Here is a 25,823-nt window from a genome sequence, read left to right as displayed (position 1 = left end):
CCTCTATTTACGTAATTTTTGGGGTGCAAACGGACCCCCAGAACTAATTAAGTTCATATCTGGAGGGTCCACTGTACTCACAATTTTAATAAACTGGCTTATGTCAAATTTCATCTGCGGGATTTAACCATATTAAGGCTAAAGCACGGTTTTTCCATCTAGAAATCTATGCTGTGTTGATGTATGTCTCCCAATCTGTGTTTAAAAAAATCGTGGGTTGGTGGGATGTGATCTTTAGTTTTGGTTCTTTAAATAATCCAGCTCTTTATTTACAGTTCTTCAGATCTAAACTTTTCAGGATAGGCATGCAATTTCCAAGTAAGCCATCTCAACATTCTTTCACTACCAACTCCCATCATCTCTAGCTTGCAAGACCTGTGATCAGGAATGATGAGAATTGTAGTCTGAAAACAGCTGGAGATCCAAGTTTGGGAAACACTGGGTTAGGTGATTTTCCTTTGTTTGCTTTGAATTAAAATCAGAATTTTGGAACATGGCAATCCAAACAAAGCTATAAAACCGAATTCTTTAAATGAAGAGAATGTACAGTTCCATTGCTGAACAGCATGACCTCTTGTCCCTTCAAACTCCAATCTAGTTAAATGAAATTTTCTGCCATTTCTATATTCATCTTGTTTCTGACCTTGGAATCTGTGTTGAAGATTTATCCCATAACTCGGCTTGCTCTTAGCATACCAAGCTGATGAAATAAATAAAATGTTGCATCCCTGTAGCTGTTGTGTGTCTTCTAATTATGCCAAAGGGCTTAGCACCATAAGTACATTGGTAAGAACTGCCCTTGGGCTGCTTAATGTGATTTATTATAGATCATCAGGTGCCGCCATGACTTAGTCCTGCTGGTTATCCAGCTGATCAGATTACAAACGTAATGCTGCTTCCTTCAAGGTTCTATTTGCAGTTGTTTGCTTGCTCATGGCGATTCAATCATATTACCACTTCCTGCTACAATATAAGCATATGGACACTATTGATGAAGTTCTGCTTGATGCTTTCTATGTGTAATGGTGTGTGGAACTGGTACTGCAGAATGGTTAGAATCGTTAGATGTTTCCCCAAGTCAGGACTCTCCACGGCCTGGTTCACCTTTTCCTGGATTTTCCAGGGTCTCCTCTTCTTTGGTGATCACTCATAGCCGAGTAAGATTGCCTTCCATAAACACTGTTTTAACATTGAGTCTATAAGTGACTGTGGAGGCCAATTCTGGATCCACACGTCCTTCCACAGTGGGGACATTGGTTTCCGGGCGGGAGTTGATCACGGTGTGGATTTGCCAAGCGTGCCTTCCTCTTAGCACATTTCTCCCTTGCATCCTGAGTTTGAGCGTCTTCAAAGCCCATGACACTTTTGGAAAAGGCTGTTCTCCAACTGGAGCACTCGCAGGCAAGTGTTTCCTAATTGTTGGTGTTTATACTACATTTTTAAGGGTCTAGCAAACTCTTGATCGTGCAAGGGTTGAGACGTTGCACAAGGGAAGTTAAAATAATATTCTCTACTAAAAATACTTTTTTAAACACCTGTAGATTCTAGCACACCAAAGGAAGTAGGTTGTGTGAGTCTTATCTTGGGCAACGGGAATGTTGAATATTGTGTGGATTAAACTTTTTCTTGCATCTGCATGGCAAGAAACATCTTATCTATGCTATTCTCCTTCTTGTGATTCAGTTTGTAGGTACAGTACAGTGGTACCTCGGGTTAAGTACTTAATTTGTTCCAGAGGTCCGTTCTTAACCTGAAACTGTTCTTAAACTGAAGCACCACTTTAGCTAATGGGGCCTTCTGCTGCCGCTGCGCCGCTGGAGCACAATTTCTGTTCTCATCCTGAAGCAAAGTTCTTAAACTCGAGGTACTATTTCTGGGTTAGCGGAGTCTGTAACCTGAAGCGTATGTAACCTGAGGTACCACTGTACTGAAATTGGCCCATTGACGTAGTCAAATATCAGATGTGCTTTTGTACTATGTTGAGTTTGGTACAACTTTCTTTGCTTGGTTGGTGCTTCCCTTCTTCCCTCTTCTGATAATAAAAGTATTCCCCCCACCTCCCCTGTCTTCCCAGAGATCTAGTTAATTATTTCTACAAGGTCTCGTTTAGAAGAACAAAAAGTCTTGCTTCATCAGCTGGATTTCACAACTTAGAATTGCAAAATGTAGCTTAGGATACACATCCAGTCTTGTTCTGAAGCAGCACAATTTCAGAAGTATGCCAAGGACGTGTTAAGATACTAGGGCAATTTCAGACTTTTCTGAGTGCTTTCTCCAGTTGCTATGATTACAGAAGCCGGAGAGGAGCAGGGCTTCCTTGATGTATGCACAATGCAGGCATAATAAACACAAGCACAGGCTGGCAGCCTGCATTGCCGACGTGAATGGAGAAATGCAACATCTAAACTTGCTCTTAAATTCTGATTTCCTCTATAAACTCATCCAGACTCTGTTCAAAACTACATTTTAATTGAATTTGTTTAGTGAAGGATTAGATAAATCTAAACGGGCACGTTTTCTGCCACCAGCTGTTGCAGCGTTCTTGCTCTTAACATACAACAAGATGTCAGCAAGTCCAACTGTTCTTGAACCTTGGGGTCAAAGAGCGTGATACACATTTTATTTATAAACCCATGCATAAAAGCAACTAGGGTTTTTATTTTATTTGAAGTGTTTGCATCCTGCCTTTCTTTCCAAAATGATTTGCAATGAGAATTAATGTCAGCGTAAAAAACAACAACAACAAGATGGGTTAAAATGTAAGAAAGCAAAAATAAAATCAAAGTGTGTTGATTGGGAAGCATCTATGACAGATACCCATTTTCCTCACTATGCCTTGTCTGCCGGCTAGTTGTCTGGGCAAGTGAGCAGGCATTAGCAATGGCAACCTGAAGGGAGAAAGGCTACATAGACTTGTCTGAGGGGCCCCCAAACCCTGGTCTAGTGGACTGGCTAAAAAACTAATCTCTGAACCCAGATAGCAAAGAGTCCTTAGAGAAATAGATTCTAATAATAATTCAGTTTGACAGTAAAATCAGTCACTTCCAGAAATTGGAAGGTATGCAATTTAAGACTTCTTTTTGAGGTTCTTTGGGGTAAGGCAGGATGAAGAGTTAGGACAGCAGACTTCTGAAAAAGAACTGGATTAACTTCTGCACGAGGAAGTTCTACCTCTTCAACCATTGGATTTCTATGAGAGCATCAAGCATGTGTAAAGGTAAAGGGACCCCTGACCATTAGGTCCAGTCGCGGACGACTCTGGGGTTGTGGTGCTCATCTTGCTTTATTGGCCGAGGGAGCCGGCGTACAGCTTCCAGGTCATGTGGCCAGCATGACTAAGCCGCTTCTGGCGAACCAGAGCAGCGCACGGAAATGCCGTTTATCTTCCCGCCGGAGTGGTACCTATTTATCTACTTGCACGTTGATGTGCTTTCGAACTGCTAGGTGGGCAGGAGCAGGGACCGAGCAATGGGAGCTCACCCCGTCGTGGGGATTCGAACTGCCGACCTTCTGATCGGCAAGTCCTAGGCTCTGTGGTTTAACCCACAGCACCACCCGCGTCCCTCCAAGCATGTGTAGATGCACGTAATTCAGTAGATCCCATATCCAGAGACTTCAAACGAGCTTTTGATAAAGTCCCTCACTAGAGGCTCATGAGTAAGCCTGGCAGACCTTGGACAAGACGTCAGACGCCTGTTATAAGTCAGTAATTAATCACAAGAACTGGAAACACAAGGAAAGAGTTAAAGAGTCTTCACAGTGGAAGGAAATAAGCAGTGGTGTCCTCTAAGGGTACAGCACGCCCTTAAATATCAGTTGCTGGGGAAGAAATGGAAGAAGCTTGTAGCCTCCATCTCTCCACACTTCCAGAAGCAGCAGCTGGCTGTGGGTGGACGTTTCATCTGATCCAGCGGAGTTCTTTGCTTCTCAAGTCTTGTGTTTTCTTATCCTGATTTATCTGTGCAGTTTCACATTCCTGAACGAGGCTGTGGCAACTCTTCCCGGCTTGCTTGTGGTTTATAACATTCACAAAGCAGCTTATCGTAGGGAGAGATCTGATTCCTGCTTTACTTTTTGCAAAATAGCAAGCAATTGAACAAAGTAGCTCACTGTGCAAAATCAGGTTACTTTTTCATTTTGTTTCTTTTAAGATAGGGTGTTACTCAGAAAACACAATATCAGCTAGGCTTCTCGGCCAAAATTCCGAAAAAGATAGCAAGAGGCAGTGATTAAAATGGAACTTCTGCATAGTCTGAAACTTGCTGATCTGGCCGTCTTATTCCTTGCAGAAATGTAGCCATAAGCTTCTCTCATCCTGTGAAATGCACCTTAAAACAAAACAAAACTACAGTGGTACCTTGGGTTAAGTACTTAATTCGTTCCGGAGGTCCGTACTTAACCTGAAACTGTTGTTAACCTGCAGCACCACTTTAGCTAATGGGGCCTCCCGCTGCTGCCGCGCCGCCGGAGCACGATTTCTGTTCTCATCCTGAAGCAAAGTTTTTAACCTGAAGCACTATTTCTGGGTTAGCGGAGTCTGTAACCTGAAGCGTATGTAAACCCGAGGTACCACTGTACTTTTCAGCAGGTACAAGTGACCTAGACTTCACACTAGCCACTTGACTTTGCCTGGTTTTCAAGAAAGCTCTTCTGTGCTGTTTTAATCACCAGTTTCAGCTCGTAAGGCAGATGCCTCAAAAGAGAATTTAGCCCCTAAATCCACTTCTCTGCTCAATTTTTCTCATGCTTCCTTGTGTGGAGTCGTCATTTCAATCCCTGTCTAGGATTGTGAATTCTGGATTCATTGAACTGGTGCAAGAATCTGATTTTGCAACTCTTGCTCTTAGGAATGTGAGATGGATAAAATAGTGGACTTGTGGCATTTCTTGTAAAAATCAAGGCTCTGTAGGTCTGGTGTGGGCCTTACATACCTCCAATTCCATGTTATCTGGTTCTTTTTCTTTCTCTAAATATAGACTTCCTGGAGAGAAGGAACCTTCTGACATGGAATATAAATAACCATTTGGAACAAGGTGGCCAGGACTGGCCCAATCGGAATGCAGATTTGATTTTTTTTTTGAAATAATATTTATTAAATTTTTTTAGCAAGCAATACATCAAAAATAAGAAAAAAGTCAGAAAAAACAGTACATCGAAACAACAACAAAAAACAAAAAGAAAAGAAAAAATTAAAAACATCCAATATTTCCATATCTTTACCTTTCATTTACTAGTTTCATCGACCTCCTCACACCTCCCTTTTTTGTATTCTAATTCAGTTAGCTATTTCAGCAAATCCTTTCCATCTTTCTCAATTTTTTGTTCTAAAATTTATCTTAACACAATCTAACTTTAAATTTTCCACTTTAGCTCCTTAACAATCAGTTTTTACTTAATTCTTTATGACATTTCTGCTAAAACCATATAACTTCATTCCAGCATTCTTCTAACTGGAATGCAGATTCAAGGGCATACCTAGGGGCCGGGTAGGTTGGCCCCTGCCAAGGGTGAAAAAATCTTACAGTGGCCAGGAGCCCACCCAGAAGCTCCCCAGGCCACTCTGCTGCTCTGGGAGGCTGGGCAAGGCACATAGTCTCCTCTGGGTGCCTCGGTGAAGGAATCCAGTCGCTGGTGTCGGCCATCGCAGCAGCCCTGTGGGGCCCCCTCCCCAGTGGGCCAGTGGTACTATTAGAAGTGTGGGTGGAGGGAAGAAAGAGCAGGTAAGAGTAGCAGGAGGAGGAAAAAGGGAGGGAGGATGGAGGCAGAAGGGAAAGCAGCCAGCAGAGGGAGGGAGTTTAGCAGACAGACGGATGGACTGATGAAGGAGATGGGGAGGAGGAGCAGAGCAGACCCAGACCCAGTGGCTGCAGAGGAAGTCACTGGTGGAGCACAAAAGGAAACACGATCTCTCCCTCCTGACTTTGGAGGTGCCAATACAGCTCTTCACCAAGGGCACAAGGAAGCCTGGGTCCACAGAACGATACTGTTGTCTTTGCTCGCCTCGTTGTTAGCCTCCAGTTCCACCTTTTTCTGGCGCCTTCAGCTATCCAGCAAGGCAAGGGTCTCTGCCACACACACACACACACAAACCGCACCTCCTCAATGAGGAGGGACTGAGATGGTCCTTCCACAGAGTGAGGAATTCTGAGCGCAGGATCTGGAAGAGAGCGCGTTTCTCCACCGTGGCAGCTCATGATGGCATTCACAAGGCAGTCTCTGAGATACGATACCCACAGTTCCTCACTCTGAGAAAGGACCTCACTGTTCATCAGGAGGGTGGGCAGCAGCAGCAGAACTGCAACAGCCAAAAAAGAACAAGCAAGTTAGTACAGTGGTACCTTGGGTTAAGAACTTAATTCGTTCCGGAGGTCCGTTCTTAACCTGAAACTGTTCTTAACCTGAAGCACCACTTTAGCTAATGGGGCCTCCTGATACCGCTGCGCCACCGGAGCAAGATTTCTGTTCTCATCCTGAAGCAAAGTTCTTAACCCAAGGTACTATTTCTGGGTTAGCGGAGTCTGTAACCTGAAGCGTCTGTAACCTGAGGTACCACTGTAGTAAAAGACATGGGGGCAGCATGGAGGGGAGGATGGTCTACCGCTTCAAATAATGGGGTGCAGCAATGGGAAAGGAGAGGGGGAGTGGCAATCCACCTTAGGCAGCTTGAGCATGCCAGGGACACTTTGAGTACAGTGGTACCTCAGGTTAAGTACTTAATTCGTTCTGGAGGTCCGTTCTTAACCTGAAACTGTTAACCTGAAGACCACTTTAGCTAATGGGGCCTCCTGCTGCTGCCGTGCCACCGGAGCACGATTTCTGTTCTCACCCTGAAGCAAAGTTCTTAACCCAAGGTAATATTTCTGGGTTAGCGGAGTCTGTAACCTGAAGCGTATGTAACCTGAAGCGTATATAACCCGAGGTACTACTGTACTGGAAATACTGGCCATGTTCTACCTCAAAGAGATACAATCTCGTCCGGTTCCTGATTCCACACAGACCAAGGCCAGGGCCTATTTTTAATGCCTGGGCTCATTCATTATTTCCTGCGCAATAAACGAGAGGGCTGTGCAAAGTGTTTCCTCCCCGTTCGGCAATCCGAGACTGTCATCGCACATCTGGAGGTGGGCAGCCAGGGAAGCTCGAGTCCAAGAATCTCTCATTAAAAATCCAGCTTGGACCACAGGCCGTCTCCCCCTCATGCTGGATTTGGCAGGAGCTGACACGGCAGAAGCATCTTAATGTTCCTCAGTTATCTCAAGCCACGGCCAGGCACAGAGCCTCCTGCTCCAGTTCATTATTATGTTTGCTTGTGCATCTCTTCCCCACAGAGTCACAGGGTTTGCTGAACAAGAGTTTAAAACGTTTCCTTCTGTGTTGCAGTCTCTCTTTAAAAAACTTGGGTCCCGATTTCTTCCTTCTAGTTCTTTCCCTGGGTTTCTGAACAGCAGCTTGCAGCCTATCCTGCAATTGCATGAATTATCCCAAACATCAGCTGGATAAGGGTGTGCCTTTGCAGGATCACAGGGAAAACACTTCCTGCCCACCACTTAGGGGATCTGCCACGGCTTGCCAGTTCTCCCTCCTGCCTGGGCGACAAGAAGCCATAGCAAATGCTTGCTTTGCATGAAAGGATCTTCAAAGTTATAGCGTTTCAAATCCTTACGCGTTCAGCTCACAGCAAAGCTCAACATGGGGGAATCGTGCCAGATGTTGCATTCGTTTCCGAGATTAAAATTTACTGTGGTCACATATGCACTTTTCATGCTTCTGGAGCCTTCATCTAGCAGATTTCCTTTGTGACAGGAAAAAAAATGATACATTGACAGACGGACAGATAGTAGTTATTAAAATCTCTTGCTGTTTACAACTTTATTAGGAATTGGCAATAGGGTAGTCTTGGTTCAATTATTTCCCTTGATGGACTGTGATAAGCATGTGGAATGTGAGGCATTTTTATTAGGTTGGCCCAAATGTCTTCCGTTTTGACATGTGGAGGGGCTATAGCTCTGGAGGATGGCACTTACAGAAGACCCCACATTCAATCTCCAGGTAGGACCAGGAGAAACCTTGGATAGCCGCTGACGGTCATTTTAGACAACACTGAGCTCTGTGGACCATTGATCTGGCCTCTGTGCTCCTTTGTGTGCCACCCAAATGGTGATCACATCTAATGTCACTGAATCGGTACCCAACTGAAGATTTCCGCAGCCCAACAGCAATTCTCTAAGCTCTTTATTCTTCCTGGCAGCTTACCTGGCAGTCGTACTTCGCCGCTACTCACATCTCTCTACTTGATTTCCATCCTTGATAATCTCATTTTCAGCGACCTTGAGGGAGACCTCATCTAAGATTAGCTCCAGAAATAGGACAGGCAGTAAATTAATTTGAAGGATGGCGTTGGCCGCCTCTCGGTTTATTCTGACTTGCAAAGCTTTTGTTAGGTGATTTGATATTACCTGTGCTGGGTTTGTTTTGGCAAGAGGGGTTACTTTCTGGAAACATCGGTTTTACAGCAGAAGGCTCATTCATCTGCACTCCTGCTCAGTCCAGTGTTATTACTAACCAAAGGAAGCTTTTCATGTGAATCATAATAATAAATACCCTGTTAGTTAAACTCAGAGTAGACCCTCTGAAATGAATGGATTTAAGGGCATTGTTTTCAACAGGTCTGCGGTGGGTACAACTGATATTGACTATTGCCCAATAGTAGCAGGAAGTAGATAATCAAGCATTCCGTATTCCGCAAGTCTTCTTGGATTCCTGGAACAATACACAGGTTTAACCAGTTTCCCCAACACGCAGTCATTTATTCATTTATTTTTTCAGTCTCCCTAGACTTGGATCCACATGGAATTCAAGGTTCTCCATGAATCTTGACGATACACATTTCTGAGGCTTCCAAGATCCAAGTCAGCCTAGGAGCAGCAGGTGGGAGGAGATTCACCACCAACTTGGTTGTGTGAATTGGTTCTCTCTTCTAAGGACAGCTTTGTGCTGTGCAGTGGTGGAGGCTACTGGGCTTAGGTGGCGACTGCCAAGAAATTAATGTCCACTGGTTCACCATGTAGGTTAGCTTGCTAGCGTGTGCTTTCCTCAGCACCTCCAAAGGAATGTTTTGCAGTCGCATGAAGGTGGCGAATGGGTGTGGGGGAGAGAATCTACTTGGCTGGTTTCTTGTCTAGTTGGTGAGCTGTGGCACACAAAGGACTTGTGGCAGTAGCCACAAGTACAGTCATACCTTGGTTTTCGAACAGCTTAGTTCCAGAACGTTTTGGCTCCCAAAACCTCTAAGCCAGAAGTGACTGTTCCGGTTTGCAAACTTTTTTTGGAAGCCGAACGTCCAATGGGGCTTACGCGGCTTCCAGTTGGCTTCTTGAACTTCCTTCAGCCAATCAGAAGCCATGCTTTGGTTTCCGAACGTTTTGGAAGTTGAACGGACTTCCAGAACGGATCTGGAACGACTGTACACAAGTCTCCTTTCATGCAGTCTCTTTCCCCTGAGTCTCTTTCCCCTCCCCCAGCCATATTGCCAGAGCTTCAGCTAGAGAAAGTGTCATGCCCTGCAACAATGGGGCTGGTTTTAATAATGTTCCTTTAAAGGGGGTGATGTGGGGTGGAGGGAGAAAATAGGTACAACAGAGATGCCACTAAAGACATCTTTTCCTGGAACTGGCATTCTGACCTGGCCTGGAGCATCCTAAACTGCTCACCCACATTACGTTACAAGATGAAACTAAGCAATACCCGATGTGCCTGGAACTGTGTACAGGGGTGGGTGAGTCACCTGGCGAATACTTGCAAACATCACAGGCCCAACAGAGCGCGTCTGCCACAGAGAGGCTGTTTTTTTGTGCTGCTTTCACCACACAATTAGCATCAAGTAGAGGAGAGAGAGGAGAGGAGTGCTCTTACCTGACACCTCCAGTGGTTGAAGGGTGAACCCACTTTTGTAGGCTCCACATGTGCTTTAGAAGTCTGATTTCCCAGGGTTGTTCCTCTTGCAGAGAAAGGAACGTCTGTCCTGTAATGGCAGCAAGGTGCACTCCCAAATCCAACGTGACTATGGGGTTGTGTCCTCATCTCGCTTTCAGACCGAGGGAGCCAGCATTTGTCTGCAGACAGCTTTCCAGGTCATGTGACCAGCATGGCTAAACTGCTTTTGGCACAATGGGACACTGACAGAAACCAGAGAGCACGGAAACACCATTTACCTTCCCGCCGCAGCGGTAACTCTTTACTTGCACTGGTGTGCTTTTGAACTGCTAAGTTGGCAGGAGCTGGACAGAGCAATAGGAGCTTGTCCCATTGTGCAGATTCCAACCGCCAACCTTCCAATCGGCAAGCCCAAGAGGCTCAATGGTTTAGACTGCAGCACCACCTGTGTCCTGAATAAAAAAGCACACACTCACTTATAGGTCCACCCACCATTATGAGGCTCAAAGCAATGATGATGCCTCCCCAGCTGTTGCCATTGGCTGTGGGTTTCTTGTGATGTCACAAAAGCCCTTGGCAACTGAGTGAATATAAAGGCAGGCCAGGGGGAAAACCCTTTTTCCCCCCAGCAGGACACACTTGGCAATGGATGTGACATTCAGCACTGCCCAGGTTTCTGCCACTTGGAGGAGGCAAACTGGAGAATGGAAGGAGGCAATCCTCTGGCTGTGGGATGCTAGGGAGCGATAATAAGGCAGGTTTGCTTGCTTGAAGGCTGCTGGTGTCTGATTAGAAGCTGGTGGATGTCTCATGATGGATCTAACAGTAGCTTCTGGCACAATGGGACACCATGATGGAAACCAGAGCGCACGGAAACACCGTTTACCTTCCTGCCACAGCAGTACCTATTTATCTACTTGCGATGGCGTGCTTTCGAAATGTTAGGTTGGCAGAAGCTGGGGCAGAGCAATAGGAGCTCACCCCGTTGTGCGCATTCGAACTGCCAACCTTCTGATCAGAAAGCCCAAGAGGCTGAGTGGTTTAGACCAGAGCTCCACCCACAGAATCACTGATAGGTCCACCCACCATTGTGAGGCTCAAAGCAATGAAGATGAAGCCTCCCCGGCTGTTGCCATTGGCTGTGGGTTTCTTGTGATGTCACAAAAGTACTTTGCAACTGAGTGGATATAAGGGCAGGCCAAGGGGAAAGCCCTTTCCTGTTCCCAGCAGGACATACCTGGCAATGGATGTGACATTCAGCACTGCCCAGGTTTCTTTCACTTGGAGGAGGCAAAGTGGTGAATGGAAGGAGGCAATCCTCTGGCAGTGGGATGCTAGGGAGTGATAATAAGGCAAGTTTGCTTGCTTGGAGGCTGCTGGTGTCTGATTAGAAGCTGGTGGACGTCTCATGATGGATCTAACAGTAGCTTCTGTCACAATGGGACAATGTGACAGAAACCAAAGCACATGGAAATGCCGTTAACCTTCCTGCCGTAGCAATACCTATTTATCTACTTGTACTGGTGTGCTTTAGAACTGCTAAGTTGGCAGAAGTTGGGACAGAGCAATAGCTCACCTTGTTGTGCAGATTCTAACCGCCAGCCTTCTGATCGGCAAGCCCAAGAGGCTCAGTGGTTTAGACCACAGCATCACCTGCATCCCTAGGTTAACCCCTAGGGAACAGGAACCTTTCCCCAACTTGCCTCAACAGCACAGACAGTCAAGTAGTGTTCAACCAAGGGAGGAAGGGGGTGAATCATGTCAGCTACCCCCTTTCCCCGCTTAGGAGGCTTTGTGAAATGCCAATTACGTTGATGGCGCTGTGTGAATAATAGCAAACGGGATGATAAATCTGATAAGTAGGGAGCTGTGTACTTGCAAAATATAATTGCATTAAGAGCCTTGAGCGAATGGAAGAAATGTAACATAATCCTATACAAATCTACTCAGCGGTATGTCCCATTGTGACCAGTGGGATTTAATCTTGTGCATAGATTTGAAAATCCAAATTGCATCTGTGTGGGGGTTCCTTATGGGGGCTATTCCTGCGGAAGGGTTGTCGTTCTGCGGTAGAGCATCTTCTTTGCATGCAAAAGCTCCCAAGTTCAGTCCTTGGGCAGAGAGAGGCAACGTGTCTGAAGCCCCAGAGAGCCACCATCAGTCAGTGTACACAATATCGTGGAAGATGGACTCAGAACCCTGATAGAAAGCTCTTAGTGGTGGCTCACCAAGTGGCTGAACTCACTTGAATTCTTTGTTTTTCACCAGAGCTGCATAGAATTTCACATTGAGGCAGCTGTCTCCTGGGTCAGATACTGATTCCATGTGAAAATAGCTATAGGCCGGCCTTTTTCATAGAGAAAGTGCGTGTCCTGCAAAACTGGAAAACACACACTTACAAAGTCTCTGAGTTCCAGATAGGTTATTTCTTCCTTCCCTTTTGTGCATTCCTGTACTTTCAAAAAATAAAATGCTGACAGCGTATGTTCTTCTGAATACCTTCTTATTGATCCCAATGTACTAATTATTTTGCGTGCCTTTTAATTGACACACCCTATAACTTTTGACTTCTTTGATCCTTCAAGCATCCAGGAGGAGGAGATAAAGTGGAACGTAAGTATTCAAAATGTTTTGATTGTTTCCTTGACGGACTGTAGAGACCCTTGCGATCCCAAACTGGGGCTGCTGGTTTAATTGTGGATTACAATTTCTGAGGTCATAACTGTGGTAGAAATGACTCCTCCTAATAGCATTGTATGGGTTGTTGTTAGCCCAGGAGGTGGCCTCTGGGTCATTATATCAGTTATATTTGCCTTAGAGGTTTTCTCAGCTAAGGGCAGTTCTTGAGCCAGGCTTGTTGGGTAGTTAATATTTTCGGAATCTTGTCGGAGACCTTTAAGATGAGTTGACCAATCCAGAATAGTGGAAGGCGGAGGAATGGCCTCATCTAGAATTAACTCATTCAGTTCCCCTCTTATTCTTCTCCTTTTGGAGAAAATAATGTGTGATTTTGCTCTGTCTCCTTCGGGGTTCTGGGGATCTGATTAACGAATCTGGCATGATTCCCAGATCTTTGCAGTTTTTTCTAATAAGTACCATGATAATTATGATCATTCGTCAGCCATTTGCAGAAATCAGTTATCTCCAAATGTGGTGGCCTTGAATTTCTGAATCCGGCGTCAGGGTTTGAATTTCTGAATCCGGCAGAGTTTGGCACTGCCTAGCAAAGTGCTCAGCCCAGCTTCATGCAGCCTCACAGTTTAGGGGAGTTAGAACAATAAAACAATGAGATAAAACAATAAATTAAAACAACAAAACAAAGCACTAAAAGGAGTTAAGAAATAAAATGGAAGAGAGGATAAAAACAAATGCTAAGGGTTGGTTATAGAGCAGAAACTTGCCTTAGAATTGGCCTCAGAGTTCAAAACCCTGCTTCAAGCATTCGGCCTGAGATGTTGTTAATTCTTTGCTTCAGATGCAGTGTTGTTACACTGAAACTGCCCACAGCTTTTATATATATATATGTGTGTGTGTGTGTGTATGTATGTATCTTACCGACTTTGTGTATCTTTAGGTCAGAGTAAGCACCTGCTAAAATTACAGAAGCGGCTTCAGATGCTGATATCCCCCCATCACATTTCATATTGCACGCACTTAAAAAATAAATACAAATAGCATTTTGTGATACACTATAGAGCAAGCATACAAGGAACTGAAATGGGCTGGGGAGTAGCAGCAAGAGAGGGCTATTTCCTTTCTGCCTTCCATGTCAGTTTCCTAGAGCCATGTGGTTGGCATTTATTATTATTACTGGCCTCTTTGTGGAACAAGATGCTTAATTAGTTGCACCTTTCGTACATCCACAAGTGCCGCTCTTATGTTTTAAAGTAGAACAACACTTTCATAAAATGGCAATGTACTTGAAGTTGCTTTTTAGCCCACTGATACGGGAAAAAATATGTCTATTTCAGAGATCTTTGATTTCTTCAGAAAGGTTGAGAGATGTTGCTTGCACTCAGCGGTACTTGTGGATCTCTCCCGCCCCATTCATGCCCGTGAAGGAGCCATGCTGAATTGCCTCTTCCCTTGGAATGAATGGGGAGACCGCTGCAGGGAGAAGTGCTCCCTTGCCCATCAGAAAGAAAGAAAACAGATGAAGGTGTCAGGAAGATAAAGATGTTTTGTAGCATTCCATTCCTACAAACAGAAAGGGTAGGTTTTTATGGGATGCTGTGAATTGGATTCTTTGTACATGCACAGGCCCAAGAAAGATTCATCTCCTTCCACAAAGTGCAACCAAGAGGATTCAGCAAAGGACTTGCTACCGAGATTTTCATTTTGCATAAAATAAATGAATACACATCTATAGATTGTGCTCGAGGAAGCAGAGGAGAGAGACAAGTCCTGCTTCCTGAGACGATCACGGGAAAAGGAGCAAAGCAGCGCAGCTAGCACTTATTCTCTCACCCCCCAGATTGCCTGTCTACGATTGGGAAGCCACCAAAAAGATTGTAGGTTGCTGAAGTTATCTGCAGGCTATATCGGAACAGATTGTTTCTTTTGGGTAGCCTGCTTGGAAAATGAGTTGTGTGAATTATATGTTTTGACCGGCTTCCAAGAGGACTGACGTTTTGGAAATAATATTGAGACGAGAGTGTCTTTAGAATTGCAGAGCGGTGGATTTGGTCCAGCAGCTCCTTCATATTCTTCCCCCTTTCCCCCACCCCAATCTGCAGATTGTATTAACCCTCTGCTTGTATGAACACACATCTCCCCAATAGCCTCCTGTTCCACCTACTGCTATAAACGGGAAATTAGGCAGGAGTTTGCAGAGTACTTTGGCCTATGTGTTCAAAGCACTTCCGGATACTTTGCTGCTCCATGTCGTGTGATTTGAGAAGTTCTCTCCATGATCTCTTGCAAATGCATAGATTGTGTTGGCGGACAACACTTGAATCACACACAGTCATATGACTCCCAAGTTGTCAGGGCATTCTGCTATGTATCTGTGCAGTGTGCTTCATTGACACAAGCATGGCAGCTCTCATCCTGTGGATTGGGCCTTGCATGGTCTCAATTAAAGGGCTCAAATAAAAGGATAGCTGGCCACAGCAACGTGATATTATGTTTACAAGCTGGACCAAAGGCATCACATGAAAGAGGAGTGCATGAAAAGAGACCAGTGCTTTGAAGGGAGAAGTGTTGCATCTCATTATAAAGAAAGAGATGAGTTTCCTGGTTCAAAAAAGGGTGTTTTTGCTAAAGTGCAAAACACTTCCATTTCCTAGGGAGAGTTGGAAAAGTTCCACAGCTGTTTCCACATTTGAAAAAGACAGTGAACATAAGCTATCCTTGCAAAGGAGTGTGCTCCAAGGGTCAGCATTGTTCCTTTGCGCCTATATATACCTGAAGGAGCGTCTCCACCCCCATCGTTCAGCCCAGACACAGAGGTCCAGCGCCGAGGGCCTTCTGGTGGTTCCCTCACTGTGAGAAGTGAGGTTACAGGGAACCAGGCAGAGGGCCTTCTTGGTGGTGGCACCTGCCCTCTGGAACACTTTGCCATCAGATGTATAAAGAACTATACAACTTTTAGAAAACATCTGGAGGCAGCCCTGTATTGGGAAGTTTTTAGTGTTCAATGTTTTATTGTGTTTTTGTTTGTGCTTGAAGCTGCCCAGAGTGGCTGGAGCAACCCAGTCAGATGGGTGGGGCACAAATAATAAAGTTGTTGTTATATTATTATTAGTAGCCCGGAGTGCTTTCCATCAGCTTCGGCTGGTGGCCCAGCTACACCCCTATCCGGACAGGGATAGCCTAACTACTGTTGACTATGCTCTGATACCTCATGGTCAGATTACTGCAAAGGGCTGCCTCTGAAGGCGGTTCGGAAACTTCAGCCAGTGCAGAATTTAGCATCCAGGTTGCTCACTGGAGCAAGACGGTTTGAGCATATTACACCGATCCTGGTCCGACTGCACTGGCTACCAATTAGTTTATGGGCCAGATTCAAAGTGCTGGTTTTGACCTATAAAGCCTTAAATGGCTCAGGACCGCAATACCTCAAGAACCACCTCTTTCCTTATGAACCTACCTGGACCCTGAGATCATCTTCTGAGGCCCTTCTTCTTGTGCCTCCTCGAGAGGTCTGGAGGGTGGCAACACGAAAAAGGGCCTTCTCAGCAGTGGCTCCCCATCTGTGGAACACTCTCCCCAGGGAATGTTCCTTTTTAACCAGGCCTTTGGTTGACACCCTATGCCCTTTTAAAATGTGGGATTTTTTGGGGGGGGGGGCTATTGGGTTGTTGTTTCTATTATTATATATTTTGTTGTTTTATATATTGATTTTATTCTGTGAACCGCCCTGAGACCCCTGGGTATAAGGAGGTATATAAATTTAATTAGTAGTAGTAGTATATCGTGTGACATCAGGTGAATGATAGGTGGGTGTGGCTGGGAGAAGATGGCCTCATGGACCAAATGAGTCCAGGTGAGGCCTCGTCACCTGCAGTTCCCAATGCCTGCTTTAAAGGGACTTTGTGTGCCATCTGTCATAATAATTAGCCAACTGCAATTTCCCACAGGGCCCAGAGATGCATACTTCGTTTGGGAAAAAAATGGACAGAAAATGGAAGCGTGTGTGAGCCAGCAGACCCAGGCTCTGGCTGATGGAAGACGGCATCTTCTAAGCTGGGTGAAAGATGCTATAGCGCAAGATTCGGAATACTGCTGCCGTGTGATCTCCAAAGCTGGAACCAAAACCTCCACATCCTACATCACTGTTGAAGGTAATGGTGCAACGTCGAGGAGTGACGTGTTGTGGGAAATTTAAGCAGGCAGAACTTCAGATCTGGTGTCACCTACAAAGGTGGCGTAAACCCAGAGAGGTGCAAGAATCCCTCTTTATTTTGATTCACTCCCTTTTGTGAGATACAAGTTAGTGGCACTTAAAAACACAGACTCATTTTGCCACAAGTCATTGGTTGTGGTCACAACAGAAGGCCGCAGAGGTCGTGAACTGTGGGAAAAGCTGGAATCCTGATGCTGGGCAGTTTAATAGAAGCAAACACACTGGTCCACGCATATACACTCTTAAGGGTAAAGGGACCCCTGACTGTTAGGTCCAGTCGTGGACGACTCTGGGGTTGCGGTGCTCATCTCGCTTTACTGGCCAAGGGAGCCGGCGTACAGCTTCCAGGTCATGTGGCCAGAATGACTAAGCCACTTCTGGCAAACCAGAGCAGCACATGGAAACGCCGTTTACCTTCCTGCCAGAGTGGTACCTATTTATCTACTTGCACTTTGATGTCCTTTCGAACTGCTAGGTTGGCAGGAGCAGGGACCGAGCAACAGGAGCTCACCCCGTCACAGGGATTCCCTAGGCTCTGTGGTTAAACCCAGTGCCACCCGCGTCCCATATATGTGCTCTTACTACCACACAATCCATTCTATATGTGAAACTCATATTCATCTTCTTAGGTTTTGCAAACTGCACAAGAGTTGACCACCATTTGCAGGGGCGGGCTGTGTGCCTGTGTGTGCGTTCCCTGAAATGCTGCCGTGCTGAACGAATGTTTTGGTTTTCACGATTGCTACTCGGGTATGCTAAGTATTGGAAAGGGTCAAATGTTTAGGAGGGAAGTCCCAGTTATGGCACTTTGAAATGATGTTTTTAAAGAAACCAGTGCTTGAATTTTTAACAGGTGCCAGCTTTGTTATTTAATTGCTTCATGTTTGCAGACAGCAGCAACCAGGATACCTGGTCAAAGGAATTTGCTAACTGGAGAAGCGTCGTCAGCGAGCATGACAGAAGGATGGAGAGCTGGAAAAAAAATTGGGTAGGTGGTATGAAACAGGCAAACACGTACCCACATTCTGCTGCCCAGTTTGGAGAAATCTGGCGCTTTGCATTTGAGGTCTGTTACCTGGCCAAGAGAAAAGAGACCCTTGGCATTTTGGCACTCTGACTATAAAGTGTTAATATGCACGCACATGCGCCCCACAATGGTTTGGAGATCGCAGCGACTATCAAACCCAGCGTATCACTTGGTACTGGTTTGTTGCAGCCTGGCAGAACAGCCTCCCCCTTTCCTCTTATCCCCACCATTTGATTCCGATATCTAGAGACATATGCTCATTACACATCAAAGATGATGGGAGTGTTGCTTACACAGCCATGCTGAGATGCGAGGCCCATCAGAGTGACACATACAGCTGCTAAAGCAATGCTCCCCACTAGTCTTCCTGCCTGATCTTACATGTCTCTGGCGTTCTTGACCAAAAGCATCACCCCCCCCCCAAGGCAGTCCCAAGAAAGGAAGTTGGCATCTGCACCAGCCCCCTCAAGGGATACTGTTACTTTTCACAAATTGCATAGTTCAGAACACAGAGCCTCGCTCCGTGCTTGAACAGGGAGGCCCCATACCCCAGGCTTATGAGTCGATAAGCAATGAAGCCTGCAGGCAGTCCAAATTTCCCTGGTTTATGGAAGATAGACCTTTCCCGGAAAAGTTTACTGAGGATCTGTACTTTCTCATGGACGTCCTTTTAAGATAAATTTTAGATTTCCTAAGCTGTGCTTTATTGCTTTGCACACAGCAGTGAGATACCAATCTTCAGTTGTTCTTCCCACCACGCCTCTCTTTTCTGAGCAGAATTAACAGAACCGCTGTCAGTTTTCGTCAGTTATGCTGGGCTGAAATTCACTGGAAAACACAGGGATGAGGCTGAATAAGGTATCACAGTGCAGTGCAAATTATGGAGAACGTGCAAAGTCTTGATTATACAATCGATAGCTCTTGATTACCAGTGGAAAATGAGATTCGTAATTTAACTACTAAGTTCATGGAAATCGACGTTTGATGTAGACTAGTGGCATGGGAGAATTAAAATGCTTTTTCTCTCTCCTGATTCATTCTTATTTAGGAAAGCTGCAATAGGAAAGGCACAGTATGAGAAGCAGGAAGTGGGGGCTGAGAACTGGAAACAGGTTACGATGGAAGAGCCCTTTGACATTTGGCAGCACAACAGTCTCTTCACTGCTTTGAAGAACACTGCTTCCTATCTGTTGTTTGGCGACTGACTTGAACAATATATATAAGTGTGTTGCTATTAGACTCATCTATCTCCACCATCAAAAGGAAAAGAATGAATATATGAGGTTTGGTAATGTGTTGTTTATAAACTCCACAGCCCTGACTTTTGTCTCAGCCTCTTAAACAGACCATGAATACTGGGTCTCTTGTGTTTTTGGGCGATGGGCTATAGTAAATTAAATTTCACCACTGCATAGCATCAATTAAAATATTGTTAAGAATGCCGACTGCAAAGCAGGTGGCTGAAGGCTTTCAGCTCTCTATGTTTGTACACAGGATTGATTTTCCTCAAGGAGCGCTGTAGAAACAAATAGTTCGACTTTCCCAAAGAATTCATTTGTGCAAATACAGTTTCATTGTGGCAATTCTAACACCTACATTGGCTGGTCAGTAGGGCTAGGCTGTATCTGGCTTTCAACATTGTGATGCACCAACAGCTAAACATCACAACGTACTGACTTTGCGGCTTTTCCCACATTGTGATTTTTGCACAGCGTACACACACATACACACACCATGATTCACAATATATTGGCAGGTCTAAAATTGCAAAACCGATGTGGGCTTCAAAGCAGTTTTGGACGATGTATTGATTTATCGCCCAGTCCGACTGGTCACCTCACTTTCCTGTGAAACTAATGGTAAAATAGGGACCACCTGAGTGTAGTGAACTCCAACTTCCATCAAGTCCATCTAGTAATCACTGGTAACCGAAGATGGGAGCTGTGGTCCAATGGCTAGGAGGCTGTTACAGGTTTTCCATCTCAGCTAAAATATATAGCAACCAAACCCAAAGCCTAAGAAGTATTCCACTGCCACAAAATGCCTTAAAAACAAAAACAAAACCTACTTTCACCTTTAAACACAAATACTCATCAAGTTAAACTCTTGCATCATATGGCAGAGATAAGTGCATACCAGATCTGAATGTTCAACATTGTTTACATTTCCCTTTCACAAGCATCCCCACCCACTCAAACTTCTTCTTACACAGATGTCGAAAGGAGAAACAGGAAAAAATATATATTGGGCACAAGCATTTTTGCTGAGCATACGATCTGGTTTGGATCACTACACTATAAATACACTGACGGATCACTTAGTGAAAGTGAGAAAGGTTTGCTGTTTGATTGCGATTTAATGTTTCATTAGCTGAAATGGGGTCAGCATTTCGACAGAATTGTTACAGGGCAGATGGCAGCTTGTATACTCCCAACGGTGCTGCCTACTTTTGCAGGATAATGCCAGTGATTATCGTTCCTTGTTATGAATGAACGTGCCAAGGCAGCTGGACACACATGCCAAGCCTGGAGCCCTCTCTGAGAAGAGGTCTGTGCTCCCCCACATCTAGTTTTAAATTGTGCCTTTTGTTGTACTAGCAATAATCCACATCCGTTTGTGATAAACACTTGCAGTTATCCACTTCTCCTGTTAGAAAGCCGAGATCTAACAACACAAATGAAACTGGGATTGAAACAATTGCTTTCATGATCAGCGAAAGGCAATGGCCGCGCTGTTGCAGACCAAACAGTAGTATGAGCCAGGTCAAATTCAACAGAGAAAGTTCTTCACATCACACTCCTGTACGTATCTAATTGGAAGGAAGTCTCAATAACTTTACTCCCAGATAAATGGGATAAATTGCAATTTCCGTTAACCAGGCTTGCTGGACATCTTTGCACACTGCTACTGTGTAACACTACTGCCAACCCTCAAAATAAGTTTCCACTATTGTTTAAAGTATCAATAATGTGCTGCTTTTTTTAGGGACACGGGTGGCGCTGTGGGTTAAAGCCTCAGTGCCTAGGGCTTGCCAATCAAAAGGTCGGCGGTTCGAATCCCCGTGGCGGGGTGCGCTCCCGTTGTTCGGTCCCAGCGCCTGCCAACCTAGCAGTTTGAAAGCACTCCCGGGTGCAAGTAGATAAATAGGGACCACTTACTAGCGGGAAGGTAAACGGCGTTTCCGTGTGCGGCTCTGGCTCACCAGAGCAGCGATATCACGCTGGCCACGTGACCCGGAAGTGTCTCCGGACAGCGCTGGCCCCCGGCCTCTTTGAGTGAGATGGGCGCACAACCCTAGAGTCTGGCAAGACTGGCCCGTACGGGCAGGGGTACCTTTACCTTTTAAATGTGCTGCTTTTAAGTGTTCAGCCATACACTTGTCACAGTTGGGTCACAGGATATGAAGCCGGCTGACACATTTTATGGTAGCCGGTTTTGTTAAATGAAGTATCCAGGCTTTGAGTTTTAGGGAATTAAAGCGGGTTCCACAAATAGTTACCTTAATGCCCTTGCTACTGATCCTGCCTAGTATAACCACCAAGTTGTTTAGCGTTGGAAAGGGACCACTAGAATCATCTAGTCCAACCCTCTGCAATGCAGGAATCTTTTGCCCAATGTGGGGCTTGAACCCACGGCCTTGAGATTAAGAGCCTCATGCTCTACTGACTGAGCTATCTCACAGCTTCCAGCACCACCTATCAGTTACCTGGCACTAAGGCATTGCCTGGCAACTGGCCACAGGTATAAGCCAGGAGAAATCAGAGTTCCCCAGTCCTGTCCTTGAATTTTAACCTTGCAGGATGTGCTTTTTGAATGAACACCAAGTCTCTTGCTTTAAGTCTTATGTAAAAGCCACACTATGAAAAGGGCAAACAGCACCTGCTAAGTTCAATACAGTAGGGGAAGAAACCCGATGTTACTGAATTACAAGAATGGACAAGAAAAGTGTCCATCTTAAAAAATAAAATAAAAAGACACACAAGATACAGCGAAGGCAAAAAAAACAGCCTTTTGGTCCCTGCAATAAAAGTCTGGCCACAGTACCAGGAAAGAGCACCTATTACTTAAGCACAGATGTTATGTTGTAAGCCATTTAGCTTTGTTTTACAGTTACCAAATAACCCAAGCTGGCTGAAGACATAGAAAAGTTTGGGAAGGCACAGTACAAAACGGTCAGCGAAGGACAGGAGTCCTCCAAGTCTCTCTGGCTGGAATATGAGCAGCTGAACATTTTTGGGAGGAGAGTGCCAAACTCCTCCACAACAGTTGGTGCTCCCAGCTGAAATCAAAAGCCCTTTGTCACTGTAGGAGGCCTGATGATAGCCCAAACCAAGCTTCGCCCCGTGCCTCTCACCTTCCAGTTCACGTGGGGTCAAAACTGTTGCTATGCCAAAGTGGAACCTGAGGAACAGAAATTTCTCAGTACTTCTCTCATATTATTGTAAAAGACAATCCAGTCTTCTTAAATGCCATCGCATATCATCACAGTTCTTTTTTTGTTAACCATTTTCTTCCTGGCATCTTTTTAGGGACTTTGAATAAATTAGTTTTTAAAGTCTTCCATACTTCCAAATACCACTTATCAGTGTTTAATAAGCAGCTGAATGCTCTACTAGGTGGGATTGTATTTGAAATAAGCCTAGTTCTTTTTTCTTTTCTTTCTTTCTTTTTTTTTTGGTAATAGGCTTGTCCATAATGGTTAATCTACACACCAAGTTGCCCTATTATCATTATTATTTATTGAATTTTTATACCGCTCTTTACCTGGAAGTCTCAGATACCCCTATGGTATCTGCAAGCATTAAACTGTGGGGCGTTGTAAGTTTTGTAAAGAGGCTCTACAGCACTCCACTCTTATCAGTAGAGAGAAAGTTAACACTAAAACGAAAAACCACACCTTATCGGAAAGCAACCTCCTACGTGAGAGCTTTGACCTGAAATTACACAGGGTTATATTGAGAAGTGTGAGCTAGGGGCTGAGGAAGGTGTACAGTGGGCACACAACTTCCAATTGCAGGTGTTGGGGGGGGGGAATAAATGGAGAGTTTAGAAAACCTGCCATTTCCCACTCTCCATTTATCCCCCCCACCGAACACCCAGTAGGTTTTCCTTGCTTAGCTGGCTCTGGGAGCACCCCTGAGCCCTGCTGCAATGTCCCAAAGCCTGGCAAGCAAGCATCCACCTCACCGGTGGGTCGTTCCAGGGGTCTCTGCCTTTGTTGCAGTTCCCTGTGGAACCCAAAACTGGCGGGGCTGCTGCAATTTAAACAGCAACCACTACAGTATTTTCCTGTGTATAACATGCCTCCATGTATAAGATGCCCCTATTTTGGGGGACTAAAGCTTTTTGGGGGGACGGGAAATGCCGAAAATCATTCAACCGACAGACAAGACGCTACCAATTGCATGTGCAACATAACCCACCTAGCATCTGCCAGCTCGCCGCAAGCAGCCACAAATCGCACGCACAATTGCCGCAGCAGCCGCCGCCAATCCAAAGCAGCCATTGCAGCAGACGCCATTCACCCACCCAATCGCAGCTTAAAAGCTCCTGCTCATGACAGCAACCAAACGCCCGGCCCCTCTCTGCACTATCCGTGTATGAGACAACGACCCCCCCATTTTTAAGTCTTTTGCTGTAAAAAAAAATCATCTTATACACTGAAATTTATGGTATATCCGCTGACACAGCAGATGGAGAAAGTACAAAGTTGACAGTCATTGTTTCCTCTCTCCGCCCTCTCCTTCACATGGTCGCAAAGTGAGCTGTTCAAATACCATATTTGTCACTGTGTAAGACGCACCAGACCATAAGACGTGCCTAGTTTTTGGAGGAGGAAAACAAGAAAAAAAATATTCTGAATCCCAGAAGCCAAAACAGCAAGATAGATAGCCTCTTGCTGTTCTGGCTTCTGGGATGAAGGGTCCCCCTGCCCGGGAGAGGCTGTGCGCAGCTAAGCCATAAGCCAGGAATCGCTGGGCAGTGGGAGGAAGGCTCCCCCAAGAGCCATGCTCCCTTTAAAGAGCATGCGGAGCGTCTTGGGAACTTTACCCAAAGAGGGAGAAGGGCGGTCCGTCATGGGCTGCCCTTCTCCCTCCTCAGGGAAAAGCCTGCAAGCACCACACACACACATGGCTCGTGAAAGGGAGTGCTGAGCAGAGCCTGGGATGCATACAGGCTCTGCTCAGCAGTCCCTTAAAAGAGCCGCGTGGAGCATGTTTGCGGCTATTGTGTGCTTTTTCCCTAGGAGGGAGAAGGGACTGATGGGCTGCCCTTCTCCCTCCTCGGGGAAAAGCCCCCAAGAGCCGTAAACATGCTCTACGTGGCTCTTTAAAGGGAGCGCTGAGCAGAGCCTCCCACCTGCATTCGCTCCATAAGATGCACACACATTTCCCCTTACTTTTTAGGAGGGAAAAGTGCGTCTTCTAGAGCAAAAAATACGGTAGATGATGATGCAGCTCATCGCCTAAAGCCAAGTTCACTAGTGTAACTGGTGAGATCTGTCAGATGGACACACAGCAGAGGCCGGCATCATGTACTTGGGCTTAAAGAACTTTTTACGGCTGGAGGGTAATCTAAATAGGTCCGCTTCCATCATTCCACTAGCACAGGCCACCAACTTCAGTGCAGAAGGAATGAAACCACTGCATTCTGCAGCATCAAAGAGCCCGCAAACAATCTCAGAAAACCCTAAGGTACCTTTAAACAACCAAGTCAACAGTGGGCTGGCTTTTTAAGGTTTAACAAACCACGTTTCCAGAACGGCATGTTCCATTATGATTATTTGCCAGGTACAATCATAAGACATTTTTTTAACATTATAAGCCATATTGTTTGGATAATTAATCATAGATAATTTAGTTATTTACATATCTATATATACATACACTTAATTTTTCTGAATTAAAAAAAAAAGTCAAATAAGGCCAAATAAGGTAGTCTTGATTTACTGAGGTTCTTCAAAACCCAAGGTCAACATTTCAGAAGTTGACTATTTTTCCAGCTCCAGTGTGTATGGGTTATACTCCTCTTCAAGCTTCCGCTTCCAGATTTTAACTAGGGGAAAAAGTGTATGAAGGTTAGTGTTACATTTTTTTTCAGACTAACAAATGCAAGGACAGCTATGGGGATGCAATGCTTTGTTTGCATTTGGAAATGCTTTCATACACACTTTAAACCTTCGAATTGCTTTATCAGGCATTGAGATCCCCAAACGCTTGATAATTCAAGGACTCAAGGATTAGCCTCCTTACACAGGAAACAAGATAATCTAGGCAGCGGAATTGGGCCAGGTTTAAAGAAGGGGAGGGAAAGAGACTCCATGCGATAAGAGCTTTGCTTAATTTGTTGTCAGCTGTCAGTTATCTATTTTGTATTGCTTTTTGTTATGCTCTTCTATGAAAGAAAGCATAAGCTAGAGAGAGCTCTAGGTCAAACAAACTTTTATAATGCCCAGTCGAATCTATCGTTTGAAGCAAAGTTTATCAGCTGAAATTAGAAAAGAGCATGCAGCTAAGACTGGAAGCTGTAGAGGGCAGCAAAGCGAGATGAACAGCCCCATATGTTCCATGACTCAAGAGAAAGGAACAGCTCGCTTTCACTCTCTCTCCGAGACACAGACAAGCAACAGTCAGACTGGCAGGGCTCCATCTGAAAACAATCACACGGTAGCTCAGTGGCTCAGCGCTCTGAGCCCCAGAACTCCGGAAAGATCAGTGAAGGATTTATCCTGTTGTAGAGGAAGTGCGGTGCTCTCAGAAAGTGATGTTTGGCACCCGCAAAATAAACATGGTGGTTGCTATCGCATCAATATTTCCCATGATTGGTCAAATGCAGCAAAACGATAAAATAAAAATATTTCGACCCGTATGAAGAAAAGGGGAAGAGTCTGTAAACCCGAAGAATCACTGACAGCAGGTGCAAAGAAATCACGTTCTCAGCAGGAGGTAGCTTGGAACTGAGGTAGATTTCTGCAGGGAGATCCTACAAAGTTGATTAAGTTTGGTACCCAAAGAT

At 45.1% G+C, this 25,823-nt stretch overlaps 2 protein-coding genes and 1 long non-coding RNA gene across 4 annotated transcripts in view; 2 read left to right on the top strand and 1 right to left on the bottom strand.

Moving 5' to 3' along the window:
* Positions 1 to 10,768: 10,768 nt before the first annotated feature.
* LOC310660054 (uncharacterized protein) lies at positions 10,769 to 19,215 on the top strand. 2 transcript variants are annotated; one of them, XM_083404461.1, is made up of 5 exons: positions 10,769 to 10,834; positions 12,519 to 12,546; positions 16,515 to 16,718; positions 17,671 to 17,768; positions 18,856 to 19,215. In XM_083404461.1, the coding sequence occupies exons 1-5, from the start codon at positions 10,784 to 10,786 to the stop codon at positions 18,883 to 18,885; spliced, it is 411 nt and encodes a 136-aa protein (XP_083260587.1). In that variant the 5' UTR covers positions 10,769 to 10,783; the 3' UTR covers positions 18,886 to 19,215. The 2 variants fall into 2 exon arrangements, with proteins under 2 accessions (XP_083260587.1, XP_083260588.1); XM_083404462.1 differs by lacking the exon at positions 10,769 to 10,834 and adding an exon at positions 11,160 to 11,285.
* A 3,858-nt stretch (positions 19,216 to 23,073) lies between these two features.
* LOC310660168 lies at positions 23,074 to 24,866 on the top strand. Its single transcript, XR_014503266.1, has 2 exons — positions 23,074 to 23,567; positions 24,239 to 24,866. It is a non-coding gene; the product is annotated as an uncharacterized lncRNA (long non-coding RNA).
* The window catches only part of SECISBP2 (SECIS binding protein 2), a 28,129-nt gene continuing 27,044 nt past the window's right edge, over positions 24,739 to 25,823 (bottom strand). Inside the window, exon 18 of the mRNA XM_083403858.1 lies at positions 24,739 to 24,863. Coding sequence (XP_083259984.1) covers positions 24,799 to 24,863 — 65 coding nt within the window. The 3' untranslated portion in view covers positions 24,739 to 24,798. The remainder of the gene's footprint in view (positions 24,864 to 25,823) is intronic.

This window comes from Podarcis tiliguerta (genome assembly GCF_965153285.1).
Source record: "Podarcis tiliguerta genome assembly, chromosome: 11".
Classification (NCBI taxonomy): Eukaryota; Metazoa; Chordata; class Lepidosauria; order Squamata; family Lacertidae; genus Podarcis; species Podarcis tiliguerta.
This window is presented reverse-complemented; position numbering and strand designations above follow the sequence as displayed.